This window comes from Neopsephotus bourkii, unplaced genomic scaffold, assembly GCF_033783945.1.
Source record: "Neopsephotus bourkii isolate Nb327-2 ecotype Australia unplaced genomic scaffold, CSIRO-AGI_Nbou_v1 NB_484, whole genome shotgun sequence".
NCBI lineage: Eukaryota > Metazoa > Chordata > Aves > Psittaciformes > Psittacidae > Neopsephotus > Neopsephotus bourkii.
Genome location: NW_026900985.1, coordinates 32135 through 47720, shown reverse-complemented (window position 1 = coordinate 47720; position 15586 = coordinate 32135). Strand labels below are relative to the sequence as shown.

Here is a 15586-nt window from a genome sequence, read left to right as displayed (position 1 = left end):
CGTGAAATCTCCCTTCTCTGAAATATGACCAAGCACCATGAAATAAGACATTAGAGCAGAAACGTAACAAGAACAACACATTGGATCATGGTCTGGCTCTTCCTGCTCATTTCCAGGAAATTCTGAAGCATCAGGGCAGAAAAATACTGTGCAGGACACTGAAGAAATCTCACTAAAATGTCAAACCCATGATCCACGTATACTGAAACAGAAATGCTAGCTTGAAAAAGTCTGAAATACTTGCATTTAATTAAAAAGTGGCCACTTGAGTCCTAACAGCTTTCAAGCTGTCTTCCTGGAGACTAAATATCACAAGGCTCTGTACAGCAGAAGCCTGTGCGCTATTCTGCTACTTTAATCAATTTCTGAGCATTCAAGAGACACACTATGTGGTTAAACTGATACAAAACTATAAACACCTTCTTAAATAAGAAGGGACATTAGGCTGGATCATTCCAAACCTAAAGCTGACTCACCACATGACCACAGGTATGTTACTTGACCTCCCTATGCATTCAGTAATGCATCTGGAACAGTGTAATGGCAACACCTCAGTGACTGAGCAGCATCTCACTTTCAGTCCTCAACGAGTAATCAAGGTGTGCCCAAACTGCATAAAGTCAGTCATATCCACACAGAAACTGCTATACTGTACAGGCCCTACTCACACTGATAAGGCATGCGAAGAGTAACACTAACAACGGGGAATCGGCAACCACAAAACTTAAATTCTAACTCTCACAGTAACACTGAAGAAGTGACAGGGTATCGGTCACTCCAGGCTACCTCAGAGATGTACTCTGTTATGAGAAAGCAACTGCAGAGGCTACTATTTACACTGTATGCACATTTTCAGTTACAGTCCCTTTCCTCCAGTTTTCTTCTCATTCAGAATTGCACATTTGTAGATATTGCATTTCAGACCTCAAGTCACAGGCTCAGGACTGCATTATGCATTAAAGACCTGGAACAAAGATGCAATAGAAAGACAACACAGATCACCATGAAAACAGTGCTAAGTTCCCTGCAATAATATTTGCTGTCACAGATTCTGGTGTCACAACAGTTCAGATGATCCCAAGTTACAAAGCTAAAATTCAAGCCACAAGCATTGGTTCTCTCCCAAACTTCATGCACTAGAGAATGAAAACAAAAGTGGTTTCTTTGTGAACCTCAGGTTACCTTGACACGCATTATGTACCACACAGCTTTAACCCAGAGGTATCTGCCAGCACTACGCCCATCCCCCTCTCCCATTCATTCATTTTTGGTTCCCCATTTCTACCAGTAATTTTCAAGCTAGCAAAGACTTTTAAGTTTTAGTACGTATTTTCTAGAACACTTGCTCTAGAATTAAATTTGGCTAGGGATATTAAGGATAACAGGAAGGGATTCTACAGGTACATAGCAAATAAAAGGCAAACTAGGGAGAATGTAGGCTCCCTCAGGAAGCTCTCAGAAGAACTAGCTACACAGAATTTGGAGAAGGCTGAGGTTCTGGATGACTTCTTTACCTCTGTCTTCACTGGCAAATGCTCTGACACACCACCCAAGTCCTGGCAGGCAGACGCAGGGACTGTGAGAATGAAGACCCTGGGCCCACTGTAGGAGAGGAACTGGTTCGAGACAATCTTAAAAATCTGAACGTGCACAGGTCCATGGGTCCTGATGAAATCCATCCGTGGGTCCTGAAGGAGTTGGCAAATGAAGTTGCTAAGCCGCTGGCCATCATATTTGAAAAATCACAAAATCATATAATAGTTAGGGTTGGAAAGGACCTTAAGATCATCAAGTTCCAACCCCCCTGCCATGGACAGGGTCACCTCACACTAAACCATATCACCCAAGGCCTCGTCCAACCTGGCCTTGAACACTGACAGGGATGAAGCATTCACAACCTCCCTGGACAACCCATTCCAGTGCCTCACCACCCTAACAGAAAAGAATTTCCTCCTTATATCCAATCTAAACTTCCCCTGGTTAAGTTTTAACCCATTACCCCTTGTCCTACGACTACAGTCCCTAATGAAGAGTCCATCCCCAGCATCCCTGTATGTCCCCTTCAGATACTGGAAGGCTGCTATGAGGTCTCCACACAGCCTCCTCTTCTCCAGGATGAACAGCCCCAACTTTCTCAGCTGATCTTCATATGGGAGATGCTCCAGTCCCCTGACCATTCTGGTGGCCCTCCTCTCGACTTGTTCCAACAGTTCCATGTCCTTTTTATGTTGAGGACACCAGAACTGCACACAATACTCCAAGTGAGGTCTCACAAGAGCAAAATAAAGGGGCAGGATCACCTCCTTCGACCTGCTGCTCACACTCCTTTTGATGCAGCCCAGGATACAGTTGGCTTTCTGGGCTGCAAGAGCACACTGCTGGCTCATGTTCATTTTCTCATCGACCAGCACCCCCAAGTCCTTCTCCGCAGTGCTGCTCTGAATCTCTTCTCTGCCCAGCCTGTAGCTGTGCCTGGGATTGCTCCAACCCAGGTGTAGGACCTTGCAGTTGGCATGGTTAAACTTCATGAGGTTGGCATCAGCCCACCTCACAAGGGTGTCAAGGTCCCTCTGGATGGCATTCCTTCCCTCCAGCGTATCAACCAAACCACACAGCTTGGTGTCATCGGCAAACTTTCTGAGGGCGCACTCAATCCCACTGTCCATGTCAGCGATGATGTTAAACAAGACCGGTACCAAAACTGATCCCTGAGGGACACCACTCGTAACTGGTCTCCAGCTGGGCATTGAGCCATTGACCACAACTCTGCGTGCGGCCATCCAGCCAGTTCTTTATCCACCGAGTGGTCCATCCATCAAATTGATGTCTCTCCAATTTAGACACAAGGATGTCATGTGGGGCAGTGTCAAACGCTTTACACAAATCCAGGTAGATGACATCAACTGCTCTACCGCTGTCCATCAGTTCTGTAGCCCTATCATAGAAGGCCACCAGATTGGTCAGGCAGGATTTCCCCTTGGTGAAGCCATGCTGGCTGTTACCAGGCACCTTGTTGTTTTTCATGTGCCTTAGCATTCCTTCCAGGAGAATCTGCTCCAAGATTTTGCCAGGCACAGAGGTGAGGCTGACTGGTCTGTATTTCCCTGGGTCATCCATTTTCCCCTTCTTGAAAATGGGGGTTATATTTCCATTTTTCCAGTCGTCGGGAACTTCACCTGACTGCCATGATTTTTCAAATATGATGGCCAGCGGCTCAGCAACTTCATTCGCCAGCTCCTTCAGGACCCGCGGATGGATTTCATCAGGACCCATGGAATTGTGTACATTCAGATTTTTAAGATGGTCTCGAACCGATGCCTCTCGTAATGGAGAGGCAATTATGGCAGTCAGCTGAAGTTCCCGACGACTGGAAAAAGGGAAATATAACCCCCATTTTCAAGAAGGGGAAAAAAGATGACCCGGGAAATTACAGACCAGTCAGCCTCACCTCTGTGCCTGGCAAAATCTTGGAACAAATTCTCCTGGAAGGCATGCTAAGGCACATGAAAATCAACAAGGTGCTTGGTGACAGCCAGCATGGCTTAACCAAGGGGAAATCCTGCCTGACCAATTTGGTGGCCTTCTATGATGGGGCTACAGAACTGATGGACAGCGATAGAGCAGTTGATGTCATCTACCTGGACTTGTGTAAAGCGTTCGATGCTGTCCCACACGACATTCTTGTCTCTAAATTGGAGAGACATCAATTTGATGGATGGACCACTCGGTGGATAAAGAACTGGCTGGATGGCCGCACGCAGAGTTGTGGTCAATGGCTCAATGCCCAGCTGGAGACCAGTTACGAGTGGTGTCCCTCAGGGATCGGTGTTGGGACCGGTCTTGTTTAACATCTTTATTGCTGACATGGACAGTGGAATTGAGCGTGCCCTCAGCAAGTTTGCTGATGACACCAAGCTGCGTGGTTTGGTTGATACGCTGGAGGGAAGGAATGCCATCCAGAGGGACCTTGACTTGCTTGTGAGGTGGGCTGATGCCAACCTCATGAAGTTTAACCATGCCAAGTGCAAGGTCCTACACCTGGGTCGGAGCAATCCCAGGCACAGCTACAGGCTGGGCAGAGAAGAGATTCAGAGCAGCCCTGTGGAGAAGGACTTGGGGGTGCTGGTTGATGAGAAAATTAACATGAGCCGGCTTCAGTGTGCACTTGCAGCCCAGAAAGCCAACCGTATCCTGGGCTGCATCAAAAAGGAGTGTGAGCAGCAGGTCGAAGGAGGTGACCCTGCCCCTCTGTTCTCGTGAGACCTCACTTGGAGTATTGTGTGCAGTTCTGGTGTCCTCAACATAAAAAGGACATGGAACTGTTGGAACAAGTCGAGAGGAGGGCCACCAGAATGATCAGGGGACTGGAGCACCTCCCATATGAAGATCGGCTGAGAAAGTTGGGGCTGTTCAGCCTGGAGAAGAGAAGGCTGTGTGGAGACCTCATAGCAGCCTTCCAGTATCTGAAGGGGGCATATAGGGATGCTGGGGAGGGACTCTTTATTAGGGACTGCAGTGACAGGACAAGGGTTAATGGGTTAAAACTTAAACAGGGGAAGTTTAGATTGGATATAAGGAGGAAATTCTTTCCTGTTAGGGTGGTGAGGCACTGGAATGGGTTGTCCAGGGAGGTTGTGAATGCTCCATCCCTGTCAGTGTTCAAGGCCAGGTTGGATGAGGCCTTGGGTGATATGGTTTAGTGTGAGGTGTCCCTGACCATGGTAGGGGGGTTGGAACTTGATGATCTTAAGGTCCTATCCAACCCTAACTATTCCATGATTTTATGATTCTAATTGTGCTATTTAAATCTTTAATCTAGTAAATGTGTTATGAAATGTGCTGCTCAGTTTCTGTCAATGTTTACTGCTTTCTAAGTTATTTAGTCAACTGCAGATAAAAACACAGAAGCTGCGACTGACCATAGACCTAATTCTGTCAGAAGTCCCATCAACATGCTAACTTTGAATTGTTACAGAAAAGTAAAGCCAGGTTGCTTGAAACTATTTAGTAATTTGAAAAGTTTCCAAAGCTTTAACTAGTGGTGATGTTCCAGTCAGAGGGTAATGAGGCAGACGTGCATGCTCAGCCTGCAGACACTTTTCCAGTGTGGTACACAGAGGCTCCCATCTCATTAACAGATGTTTATGTGAGATGTTGATATACATGTGGGTCATAGATGGCACATACATCCCTGGTGGAGCAGGAAGATGCCATGCAATGGGGTGAACAACATCAAGGCAAGTCAAAGAAGCCAGCATTTTAAAGGTAAACATACAGCATGCAGATGTGGGATCAGGACGATCAAGGCAACTACTCCTTGCTTCTCTGCCCAAGTTACGTCATCTTATCTAACTAACACTCAGTGTTCAAAGCCCCTCATGGCTCTCCATATTTACTCTTTGTTCATCCAACCTTACCTCACTAACCCCCCTTGTCCACGCTGTCACTGTCAGTGTGATCAGCTCATTTGTCAAACGTACATAAACATCCTTCTCACCTCTCTTATCAGCTACAGCATGTATGACTACTCCACATCGACTGTTCTCAACTGATCTGTGGTCAGCCTCAGGTTCCTTCCCTCTTCCCCTCCCTCCATAGCACCCAGCTTAATATATCCACTCGTTTCCCAACTTGTTTGTGCTCTTCAGCGTTAAGTAGCAGCCCTCATGTGTTTACCAAGTGCACGTGCAGGTGGTCAAGCTGTAAAGCAATGCACGTTTGAATGTGTAAGACCACAGTCCTTTCCTCTTCCTGATTTCTCAGGAATTTCTCATTGCACCTCTTCATGATGCCAACTAGCAATTAGGCTGAAAAGCAAACAGAAATACTCGACACATTATAATTAAAAATTGAAGCGTTATTAAAAATGAGTCAGAACTGTTATCCTCATACTTGAGGATAAATACCAGCTGCCCAGACTCACGTACTGCCTTCTACCACCCGCACTGTTTCTCCTCCTAATCCCCTAGACAAAACACCAGTGTTACTGGTGTACCAGAACCACAGAAAGCAGTATTTTATTAGCATTAATAGCCACATAACCATCCCCTTTGGAGCTTCCTTTGCCAGCACCAGACTGCTCCAGATAACTAGACGTGAGAAAGACTCAGAAAATGATGTTTAAGATAGATTGCTGTTGGACAGCTGAGTTCATCTCACTGCTTTTGTATCGTGCTTGTATATGGGGAGAGACATTTGGGCTTAGCAAACACTTGACAAGCTGCTGTCTTTGGAGCCTATCACAAACCTACTCCCTCTGCAAAGGCAGTGCTTCCCTCCTCCTGGTCAACAAGGGAATCTGCCGTGTTGTGCCTGTCTGACTTTCAGCTCTTCTATCACAGAAACAGCAATTACAGGTGTTAACTAGGGCAGAAGAACCACAAGATGAAGACCTCAAAAAAGCACTATACCCAGTTTCCACCTCAAGGTCAAACATCAAGCTTTTGAACAGACTTCAGCAACTTTAAGGAAAGCTTTTTGCATTCACTGGTTGGTGTTCTAAGGGCAGAGGTATTACAGGTTGTACCTGAAATTTCACCTTGAAAACTGTAAATAAGCTATTATTTGGTTTTACGCTTGACAAATACCAGGCAAGACTTAAAACCAAATAAAAACTTAGGGAGGAGAGGGGCTTAAGAGAAATTTTACATTTTTAAAGAGGTGTTCAAGGGTTCAAAGATTCACTACTCATTCATTTTAAAAGTTAAAATCATTTGCCCATGAAATAACAAACATCCAGTATCAAACAGGATTGACTTATCTGGCAGCATCTCTACACACACCTTTTTTCAGCCTTTTAAATGCTGCTAGGTACTTTGTGCTGGTTTAAAGTGTGTGACTATTACAACCAAGACCTTGTTTAACTAACTTATTGCAGTTACAGCTTCACGAAAGCAGCTACAAATGTTAATACAAGTAGCCTGGTTCTATTATTTACAAACAGAGACATAAATAAAGTTAGATGCTGCTTTACAAAGACGTAAGCTCTCCCTACCAACTACACAATGTAAACCTAAAAAAAACCCACCCATAAGTTTTTCAAAAAGCAGCCTTTTGAGTAGTTGCCAAATAACCCTGATACAAAGAAAGTTACAGTACTTGAACTGGGGAAATGCTTAAATTTTACGAGTCTGCTCAGGCTACTTTTTCCATTTTACAAAAAACAAGTAGCACAGTTAAATTTTATATTCTCTCTGGACAGCTGTATGGCTCAAAGCCACATCTGCAACCCATTAGACGTCAGTAGCTCAAGGGACCTCAGGCTCGATAGGCAAGGAGCAACTTGAACTCTTTTTCTGCATGAAATATATATTCCCACATCATCAAAGGTAAACAAAGAAGCAGAAAGACTAGAGAAGCATAAACTGGAGCAGTTACATGCCTTGCTTTTCAGAAGTTTTTCTCCAAACAGCCAATACTACTTCATACATGATCCCACAGTGCAACACATAAGTTCTCTAATCACAGAATCAGCTGGGTTGGAAAAGACCCTGAAGCTCATCAAGTCCAACCGTTCCCCAGCAATGCCAAAGCCACCAGTAACCCATGCCACTGAGGCCCTCATCGACACGGTGTGTGAACACTTCCAGGGCTGGCGACTCCACCACTGCCTGGGCAGCCTGTCCCCAAAGCAAAAATACGGTCCCCACTGAGCCTTCTCCAGACTAAACACTCCCAGGTCCCTCAGTCCTTCCTCATCACGATTGTGCTCTAGGCCCTTCATCAGCTTCGCTGCCCTTCTTGGGACCCCTCCAGCACCTCAGTGTCTCTCTTGTAATAAAGAGCCCAGAGAGGAATGTCTCTCTCGTAGGGAATTCAGTGTCCAGAAGTTGCTCCTAGGAGCTGGAGCACAGCTCTCATCGCTGCATGGCTCCAAAGCGGCGGCTCGGCGGGTCTCCCGCGCCCCGGCACTGCACGGCCCGAGATGGAGGTCACCGCTTACCGGAGCCCGAAGCCAGCCGCCGGGCACCCCGCGCTCCCGAAGCCCTTGGCCTGGCGCAGGCAGGACCGCCGCCTCCCCATTTCCCAACACCGCCGGCCCCGGAGCTGGAAAGAGGATGGAGACAGGTAGCAGCCAACCGCCCGCGCAACAGCGGGGATAACGGCAGCGGCCCGGCGCGGCCCGGCCCGGCCCGGCCCCTCCGAAGCGCGCAGCGGACAAGCCCTGCCCGCGCCGGCTGCACTCACCTGTAGGACGTGGGGCCCCGCTGCCGTCCCCACCGAGCCGCAGCAGCCGTGCATGGACAGCCAGGACGAGCCAGGTCCGAGCCGCGGCGCCGCCGCCGCCGCCCCCCCGCACCAACTGCCTCACAGAATGTCACCGAGGCCGCGGATCCGCGTGCGGCGTCACTTCCTCCCACAGCGGGAGCATCGAGCGCCGCGCAGAGCGGCCGCCGCCCCACAGCGCCACCGCCGGCGCCCCGAGGGGAGCACGGAGGTACCGCACCGAGCTCGGCACCAGCGGAGAGCAGTGAGGGGTTCAGCGGCGGCTGAAGAAGGGGCAGGAAGGGTGGGTCATTACCGGCTAACGGCACACCGTGTTACTTGGGGTCATAGGACCCTCTGTAATGGGCCTTAAAGCTCACCCAGGTCGAGCCCCGTACCACAGGCAGGGACATCTTCCAGTAGAGCAAGTTGCTCCAAGCCCCTGTGTCCAACCTGGCCTTGAGCACTGCCAGGGATGGGGCAGCCACAGCTTCTCTGGGCACCCTGTGCCAGTGCCTCAGCACCCTCACAGGGAAGAGCTTCTGCCTAAGAGCTCATCTCCCCTCTGGCAGGTTAAAGCCATTCCCCTTGGCCTGTCCCTACAGGCCCTTGTCCCAAGCCCCTCTCCAGGTTTCTTGTAGCCCCCTTTAGGCACTGGAAGCTGCTCTGAGTTTCCCAGTGTGGGCAAACCAAGCTCAGCGGTTAGTGCTGACCCACCCGAGTAAAAGAGCAGATAAGGAAGCAGAAAGGAACAGAGAAACAACAAGAAAGAAACACTTCCCCAGTGCAGGGGCCAGGCGATGGGGAGGGCTGAGCGAGGTGAGGCGCATGCGAAAGGGCCGGAGCCCAGCACCACAGACACCTCTCAGCCCTGGGCCAGCATGGGTTTCCCTGTGACACTGATCCCTGAGATCAGAGACCTGGCGGCTGGGTAGGAAGCATGGTGTGCAGTTACAGCGGTGTTACACCTCACACGTTAAATACCCTTATGGTGTTTCTTAATCAGAGTGTCTAGCTCTGCAGCTGCGAGGTATGTATGCTGCACAACTGCACGGTGTGGCTAGTGCTCTGCAATTGGAAATGTGGCAGCAATTGTGAAACCATAGAATTGCTCAGGTTCAAAAAGACCCTTGAGATTATCCAGTCCAACTTAATCCAGCACTGCCAAGGCCAACATTAAACCATGTCACTAAGTGCCACATCTATATGTCCATGAAACACCACCAGGGATGGTGACTCCACCACTGCCCTAGGCAGCCTATTCCAGTGCTTGACAACCCTTTCAGGAAAGAAATTGTTCCTAATCTCCAGTCTGAGCCTTCCCTGGTACAGCTTGAGGCAGCCTTCCAGTATCTGAAGGGGGCCTATAGGGATGCTGGGGAGGGAGTCTTCATTAGGGACTGTAGTGATAGGACAAGGGGTAATGGGTTAAAACTTAAACAGGGGAAGTTTAGATTGGATATAAGGAGGAAATTCTTTCCTGTTAGGGTGATGAGGCACTGGAATGGGTTGCCCAGGGAGGTTGTGAATGCTCCATCCCTGTCAGTGTTCAAGGCCAGGTTGGACGAGGCCTTGGGTAATATGGTTTAGAGCAAGGTGTCGCTGCCCATGGCAGGAGTGTTGGAACATGATGATCTTTAGGTCCTTTCCAACCCTAACTGTTCTATGATTCTATGACTTGGTACTTGGAAGAGGAAACAGACCCCTACCTCACAACCTCCTTTCAGGTAGTAAAATAATTGCAGTATAGTCCTTAAATCCTGGCCAGGGCATAGAAAAGTCTGAGAAATTTGTTAAACATGCATCATAGAGCAGAGGAACCTCTAGCGGATCCCACGATTATAGAGTTGGTAATATAGAAAGGGGTATTTGCACATCTACCCCACCATCACCCAAATCATGTACGTGGACTTGGAAATAGAGATCACACACTACCTCAGAAGAATTTGTCACAGCAAGGATTAATAAGATTAAGAGATTCAGGAACTAGATCTACGTAGCTAGGGATTCAGGATTCTGTCTTCAAACAGTAGTTTGTAAGATATATTTGTCATCAAACATGTAAAAAAACTTCCTTTGCAGGAGTACCATCCTCATTGGTGCATCCTGTATCGGTGGGGTAAGAGGGAATTGGTGGGGTAAGAGGGAATGAGCATGGTGCTAATGAAGTCTGTGTTTAAGAAAAGATGAAATCTGCCCTGTGTGGGAAGACTCTGCTCTGATTTCATGTGTGGCTCCAGCCATGCCCTGCCACCAGCTAAAATCATGGAACCACAGCCTGCTTTGGGTTGGAAGGGAGCTTAAAGCTTACACAGTTCCAACCCCCTTCCCTGGGCAGGAACACCTTCCACTAGGGCAGGTGGCTCCAAGCCTGGAGCCTTGAATACCACCAAGGATGGGACAGCACAGCTTCTCTGGCAACCTGTGAGAGTGCATCACCACCCTCACAGGGAAGAACTTCTGCCTAAAATCTCATCTCAGTCTCCCCTCTGGCAAGTTAAAGCCATCAATCAGCCTTCACAGCACGCCTGGCTACATCTGGGAGAAAGAAAAACATCCCAAGATCTATGGTTTTGGGGGCACAGCTCCTGAAAGACACCCAGAGGACAACAGGCTGTCACACAGGTGCTAGGACACAACAGCAAGGAATAGGCAATGCAGTTTCGGACAGCATACAGGAAAGCGTAACTATACAGGCGAGGGCAGTGAGCATCTGCCTTGCATTTGCAACAAAAGTGATAAATGGAAAGGAGCTCAAAGAGGCTCAACTGAAGGAACCAGAAGGCTGGAGGTGTTAGAAATGAAAAGGAAAGAAATATTGACTATTCTAGGTACAGTGGAATTACTAAACAAAGCAGGAAGGCATTAGTGATCTGTAAATATTTGAATGAAATAAGTGGGATAAAGACTGGTGATACGTTAATGAGTTTAATGGGGTGGAATTAAAAAAGGGCATGTTTAAGCTGAAAATCAGGGTGGAAAGCTTTTGAACAGAGAATCATAGGCTGGAAAATTGTCTCCCTAAGGGAAGTGGTGAAAGCTTTATTGCCTGAGAGTTTATATGCCAGATTAGGAGAAACACCATGGAACTCATTCTGAATTCTCAGGGAGATGGGTTGAAAGATTAGGAAGGGAGGAGAAAAGGCAGGCGGTGGTGCTGGCTCCAGGAATACAGGAGTACAGCTCAGCGCCTTTTGCAGCCTGCTTTTGCTCTGCTGTATCATTCTCTGTCCACATCTGCCAAGAGTGAAATTATTTCAGTGTTAGTTATGTCCTTGAAGAAGCAATAAGAACTCCTCTGTCTGAGAAAGGGGAGTATCAGTGGGATATCTCTAGGGAGGATCGCTGGGAAAGGGAGTGGCAGAAGCTCCTTCAGGCCAGAGCTTCCACCACGGCTGCCACCACCTCTCTCCACAGCTTTCCCAAAGACAATGGGAAGACATTAACTCAAAGCAGAGGCAGGAGTGACCCAGAGCCATGTTGTGGTGTCAAAGTAAAAACCTTTTGAGAAGGTGCTTTGGCTCTAAGGGCTTCCAGGCTGGCTACCCTCTGCAGCAGTTGGCAGGGGGAGTGGAGTTCCTTCATCCCTCTCCCATCTCTTCCCCAGCCCTAGGCTGAAAGTCTCCCTCCAGCTCCAGACAGGGAGAATGTCTTTTCATGAGCCCAATCCCAAGCATCTAACAGCAATATCCATAGGCACATTACTGAGCATCCTCCGCAGAAGGAATATATAGAAACTTCACCTTCAGAGTAACATTTAAACGCCTGTTTTCCAATGGGCCATGGGCTGCCAAGCATTTGAAATCATAAATGGGCTGCTGAAACCGGGCCAAGCCATCACCCAGGCTCCTCCACGGGGGACCATGAGGAAGGACACTGACATGTTCACCATCCCCAAGCCACAGCCTGTGTGTCTCCTGGGGAAGGAAGAGAGACAAAACTTTCCTTGCTGCTGGGTTTCACCAGCCAATATTGCCTAATCAAGCAGCTGTGCTGCTTAATTAGCATGAAAAGCATATTTAGCAAGCAGCTAGAGGAAGCGTTTATTAGATTAAGTGGTGGCTTTGGAGTTGGTTGGGGGTTTTTTACTGTTGATTAGGTGGCTCAGGAAGGACGGTGCAATGCTGAATGACTTCAAGGCAGATGGAGGCAGTGCTGTATCTCCCACATAGGGGGTCCCCAGCAAAGAGAGAAAGAACAGCAAGTTTTCCTTTAAACTTACTGGTAAAGCCTCTGCTTACTCACTCATGGTGGTTTTTGTTTTCAGAAGAAATGTTTCTGAATTGGAGAAGCAGAAATCCTCCCAGCCTGATACTGATGTTTTAATGAAGGAGAAAATAAAAAACATTTCTAAAGCCTCTTGAAGTTACAACAAACAGAACCTCACAATGAAGCATTTCCTGCAGCATGCAAGGGTGCATGGTCCAGGATTACTGTTATTTCACTGCTGACTCTGTAGTTTAAAAACTCAAAGAACACGTCAGAAATGCAAAATCTTTCTTAGACCTGTAAGACCTATTCAGTACTAGATGGAACTAAACCAAATCTGAAGTACACTTACAATTCAACATGTCACATTTTTTTGCTGGTAAGTACCCAAACAGAAATGAATACTGAAAGAGTATGTGGAGTGTTTTACTGGAGAAGTTACGAAATGCATCTTACTTTTAAAATAAATTTTGAAACTATTTTCTTAAATTTTCTTAAATATACTTAATATTCTGTAGCTACTAAAGGATTTATAGGAATGAAAAAATAAATAGAATGCTTTCAGTCAAAGGAAGATTGAAAAGCAATCACAATGAAATATTTGCAACAAATAACAATACTTGTATAGTACTAGCCAAAACATGTAGCCAAAAAGAGATCCCATCCTCATAGAATCATAGAAAAGTTTGGTTTGGAAGGAACCTTCAAAGTCCATCTAGCCCAACCCCACTGCAATGAGCAGGGCCATCTTCAACTAGATAAGGCTAATCAGAACTACATCCATCTTTTGATTCAGTGCATTTTGAGTGAATAGATACATATTTCAGCTTAGTAGCCTTAAATTTGCAATTTTCTAGCATTTAAGGTTTATTACTCTGGGTTTAGTACCTAAATGTTTTCTTTTAAATAAACACCCTTCACTTAGCTAGTATGTGGATGAATCTTAATTTCTCTAAAGCTGTTACTATTTTGCACATTGTCTTGGTAAGAACATTATGTTATTGTGTGGTAAAATAAGTTTACACTCAGGGTTGACCAGTTTTCATGTCTAGTGTACATTTTTAACTCTAACTTTTCAGGTGGAATTTGGATACCCATCTTTTCCTGGAGGAGGATTTGAGCATATGGTGATAAAGCATACACATCTTTTGTGCTTTGTTGGTAAAACTGATGGTCTGCAGCTCCAGCCCCAGAACTCAGGAGCCCTACACAAAGCTCACAGTGAGCACAACTGCTCTCAGGCTGTGGATGTTAACAGACTCCAAGAGTCTCCAACGCTCTGCAGGTGTCTCCAGGAGTCAGGCTGTGAGTTGAGATTGGAGCAGCTGATGTAACCCAAAGTGAGGCCCTTCCAGACACTCACTCGTGTGTCATTCTCAGCAGGGTGATTATTTCATGATATACAACAGCCAAGGGGCCTGGCTGGCAGCCTCCCTCCAACTCTGCTGTGACCTCTGTGGAAACACTCAACAGTTGACAAGACAGAGAGTGAAGCCCAAAATCAGTGTCTCAGCAGAGCACTCAGGCTGGTGTGCTCCTGTGAGGCATTCCCGGTGTCCCATCCCCATCCTGGACTGCACCAACAGTGAGGGAGGACATCTCCATTGGCCCTGCAGGGCATTCAGCCCATGTAAACGCTACCTGAAGAGCTGAGCAGCACTACTGGCAGCCCACTGGCTGCACAAATCTTGCCTGACTCCATTTCCATCAAAAGGTGCGCTTTTGACCCAACAACTGGCCTCATATTTATGCTGCGTGTGCTGCAGATGGCTTGGTTGTGCCACACAGCTTGAGTGCAGCTGCTGGGTGGTTTGTTTTGTGGGGGTTTTTCATTCCTTGCCTTTCCAGTTTAGGAAGCGACAATTGGTGATGTTTGGAGAGCTCTCAAGTGAGCCTGGCCCTGCTGCTGTCTGTATTCAGGCTCTTTGCCAATGAATGGGATACACAGCACTTGTGGTGCAGCTGCCCTGTGGGTACAGGGGGAGAATGCACCCCCCTGGTTTCACAACCAGTGTAGTATTATGTGATGAAGTGGTGCTAAAGAAGAGCCATAGTGCTGGGAAAGCCTCCCAAACCTCAAGCTGTGGCTACACGTGTGATAAAAAGCCTTCGTCTGATGTTAGCTGAGTAAGTCTGAAGATTCTCATTGAAAAGCAGGGCTGAAAGCATCCTCAAGCCCTCATCTAATCCATCTTTGTATCCTAAGGCATGATCCTTGCATTATTAACACTTAAGCAGCACATTTCTAATCTGCTCTTAAAGGCCTCCAGTGATTAAGTTTCCTTAATTGTGAGGCCATGACCTCCACTGCCTTACAATGGCTGTCTTGTTAAACCATTCTCTGACACAACTCAGCTATGCTCTGATGCCTTCCAAGACTTCTTTTCCCTTCCACAACAGAAAAGTCAGATTATGCTGTTGCTCTTCACAGATTCAAACACTACTAGCTTGCCTTCTGCCAGTGGTTTTTCTGGTAAGCAGTAGCTGTATCTGTAATCACCCCTACACTACCACTCCTGCTCTGAGTTTCATGTTGTTCACCTCTGAGGTAAGTTCCCCTTGGCCGGCTTAGCCCACGTGTACAAAAGATGGCTTGTCCACTCGCTTTTGCCATCTTGACAGGCTGTGCGCTGGACTTACTCAGCCTGGAGAAGGCTCCTTAAGGGGAGACCTTAGAGCAGTTCCCAGTGCCTAAATGGGCTACAAAAAAAATGGAGAGGGGCTTTGGACAAGGGCCTTTAAAGACAGGACAAGGGGGAATGGCTTTAACCTGCGAGAGGGGAGATTGAGATGAGCTCTTGGGCAGAAGTTCTTCCCTGTAAGGGTGGTGAGGCACTGGCACAGGGTGCCCAGAGAAGCTGCGGCTGCCCCATCCCTGGCAGTGTTCAAGGCCAGGTTGGACAGGGCTTGGAGCAAACTGCTCTAGTGGAAGGTGTCCCTGCCCATGGCAGGGGGTTGGAACTTCATGAGCTTTAAGGTCCCTTCTGACACAAACCGGTCTGTGGTTCTGATTCCGTGATCTTGATTCCTAGCCCAGAAAGAATTGAAGATAAAAAGACAGGAAACTAAGGCAGCTAACCCTTTCCTAACACACTGATTTTAAAACCTGAAACCAAACATGACTCCTTCCTCTGGCATATGGAAGATGAGGCTGAAGCTTCCCATGAGCAGT

At 47.4% G+C, this 15586-nt stretch overlaps 1 protein-coding gene across 2 annotated transcripts in view; it reads right to left on the bottom strand.

The window, feature by feature from the left end:
• The window catches only part of ARK2N (arkadia (RNF111) N-terminal like PKA signaling regulator 2N), a 52817-nt gene extending 44525 nt beyond the window's left edge, over nt 1-8292 (bottom strand). For both annotated transcript variants that reach the window (XM_061350370.1, XM_061350371.1), the window contains exon 1: nt 8188-8292. In XM_061350370.1, coding sequence (XP_061206354.1) covers nt 8188-8241 — 54 coding nt within the window. In that variant the 5' untranslated portion in view covers nt 8242-8292. The remainder of the gene's footprint in view (nt 1-8187) is intronic.
• Nucleotides 8293-15586: the final 7294 nt, after the last annotated feature.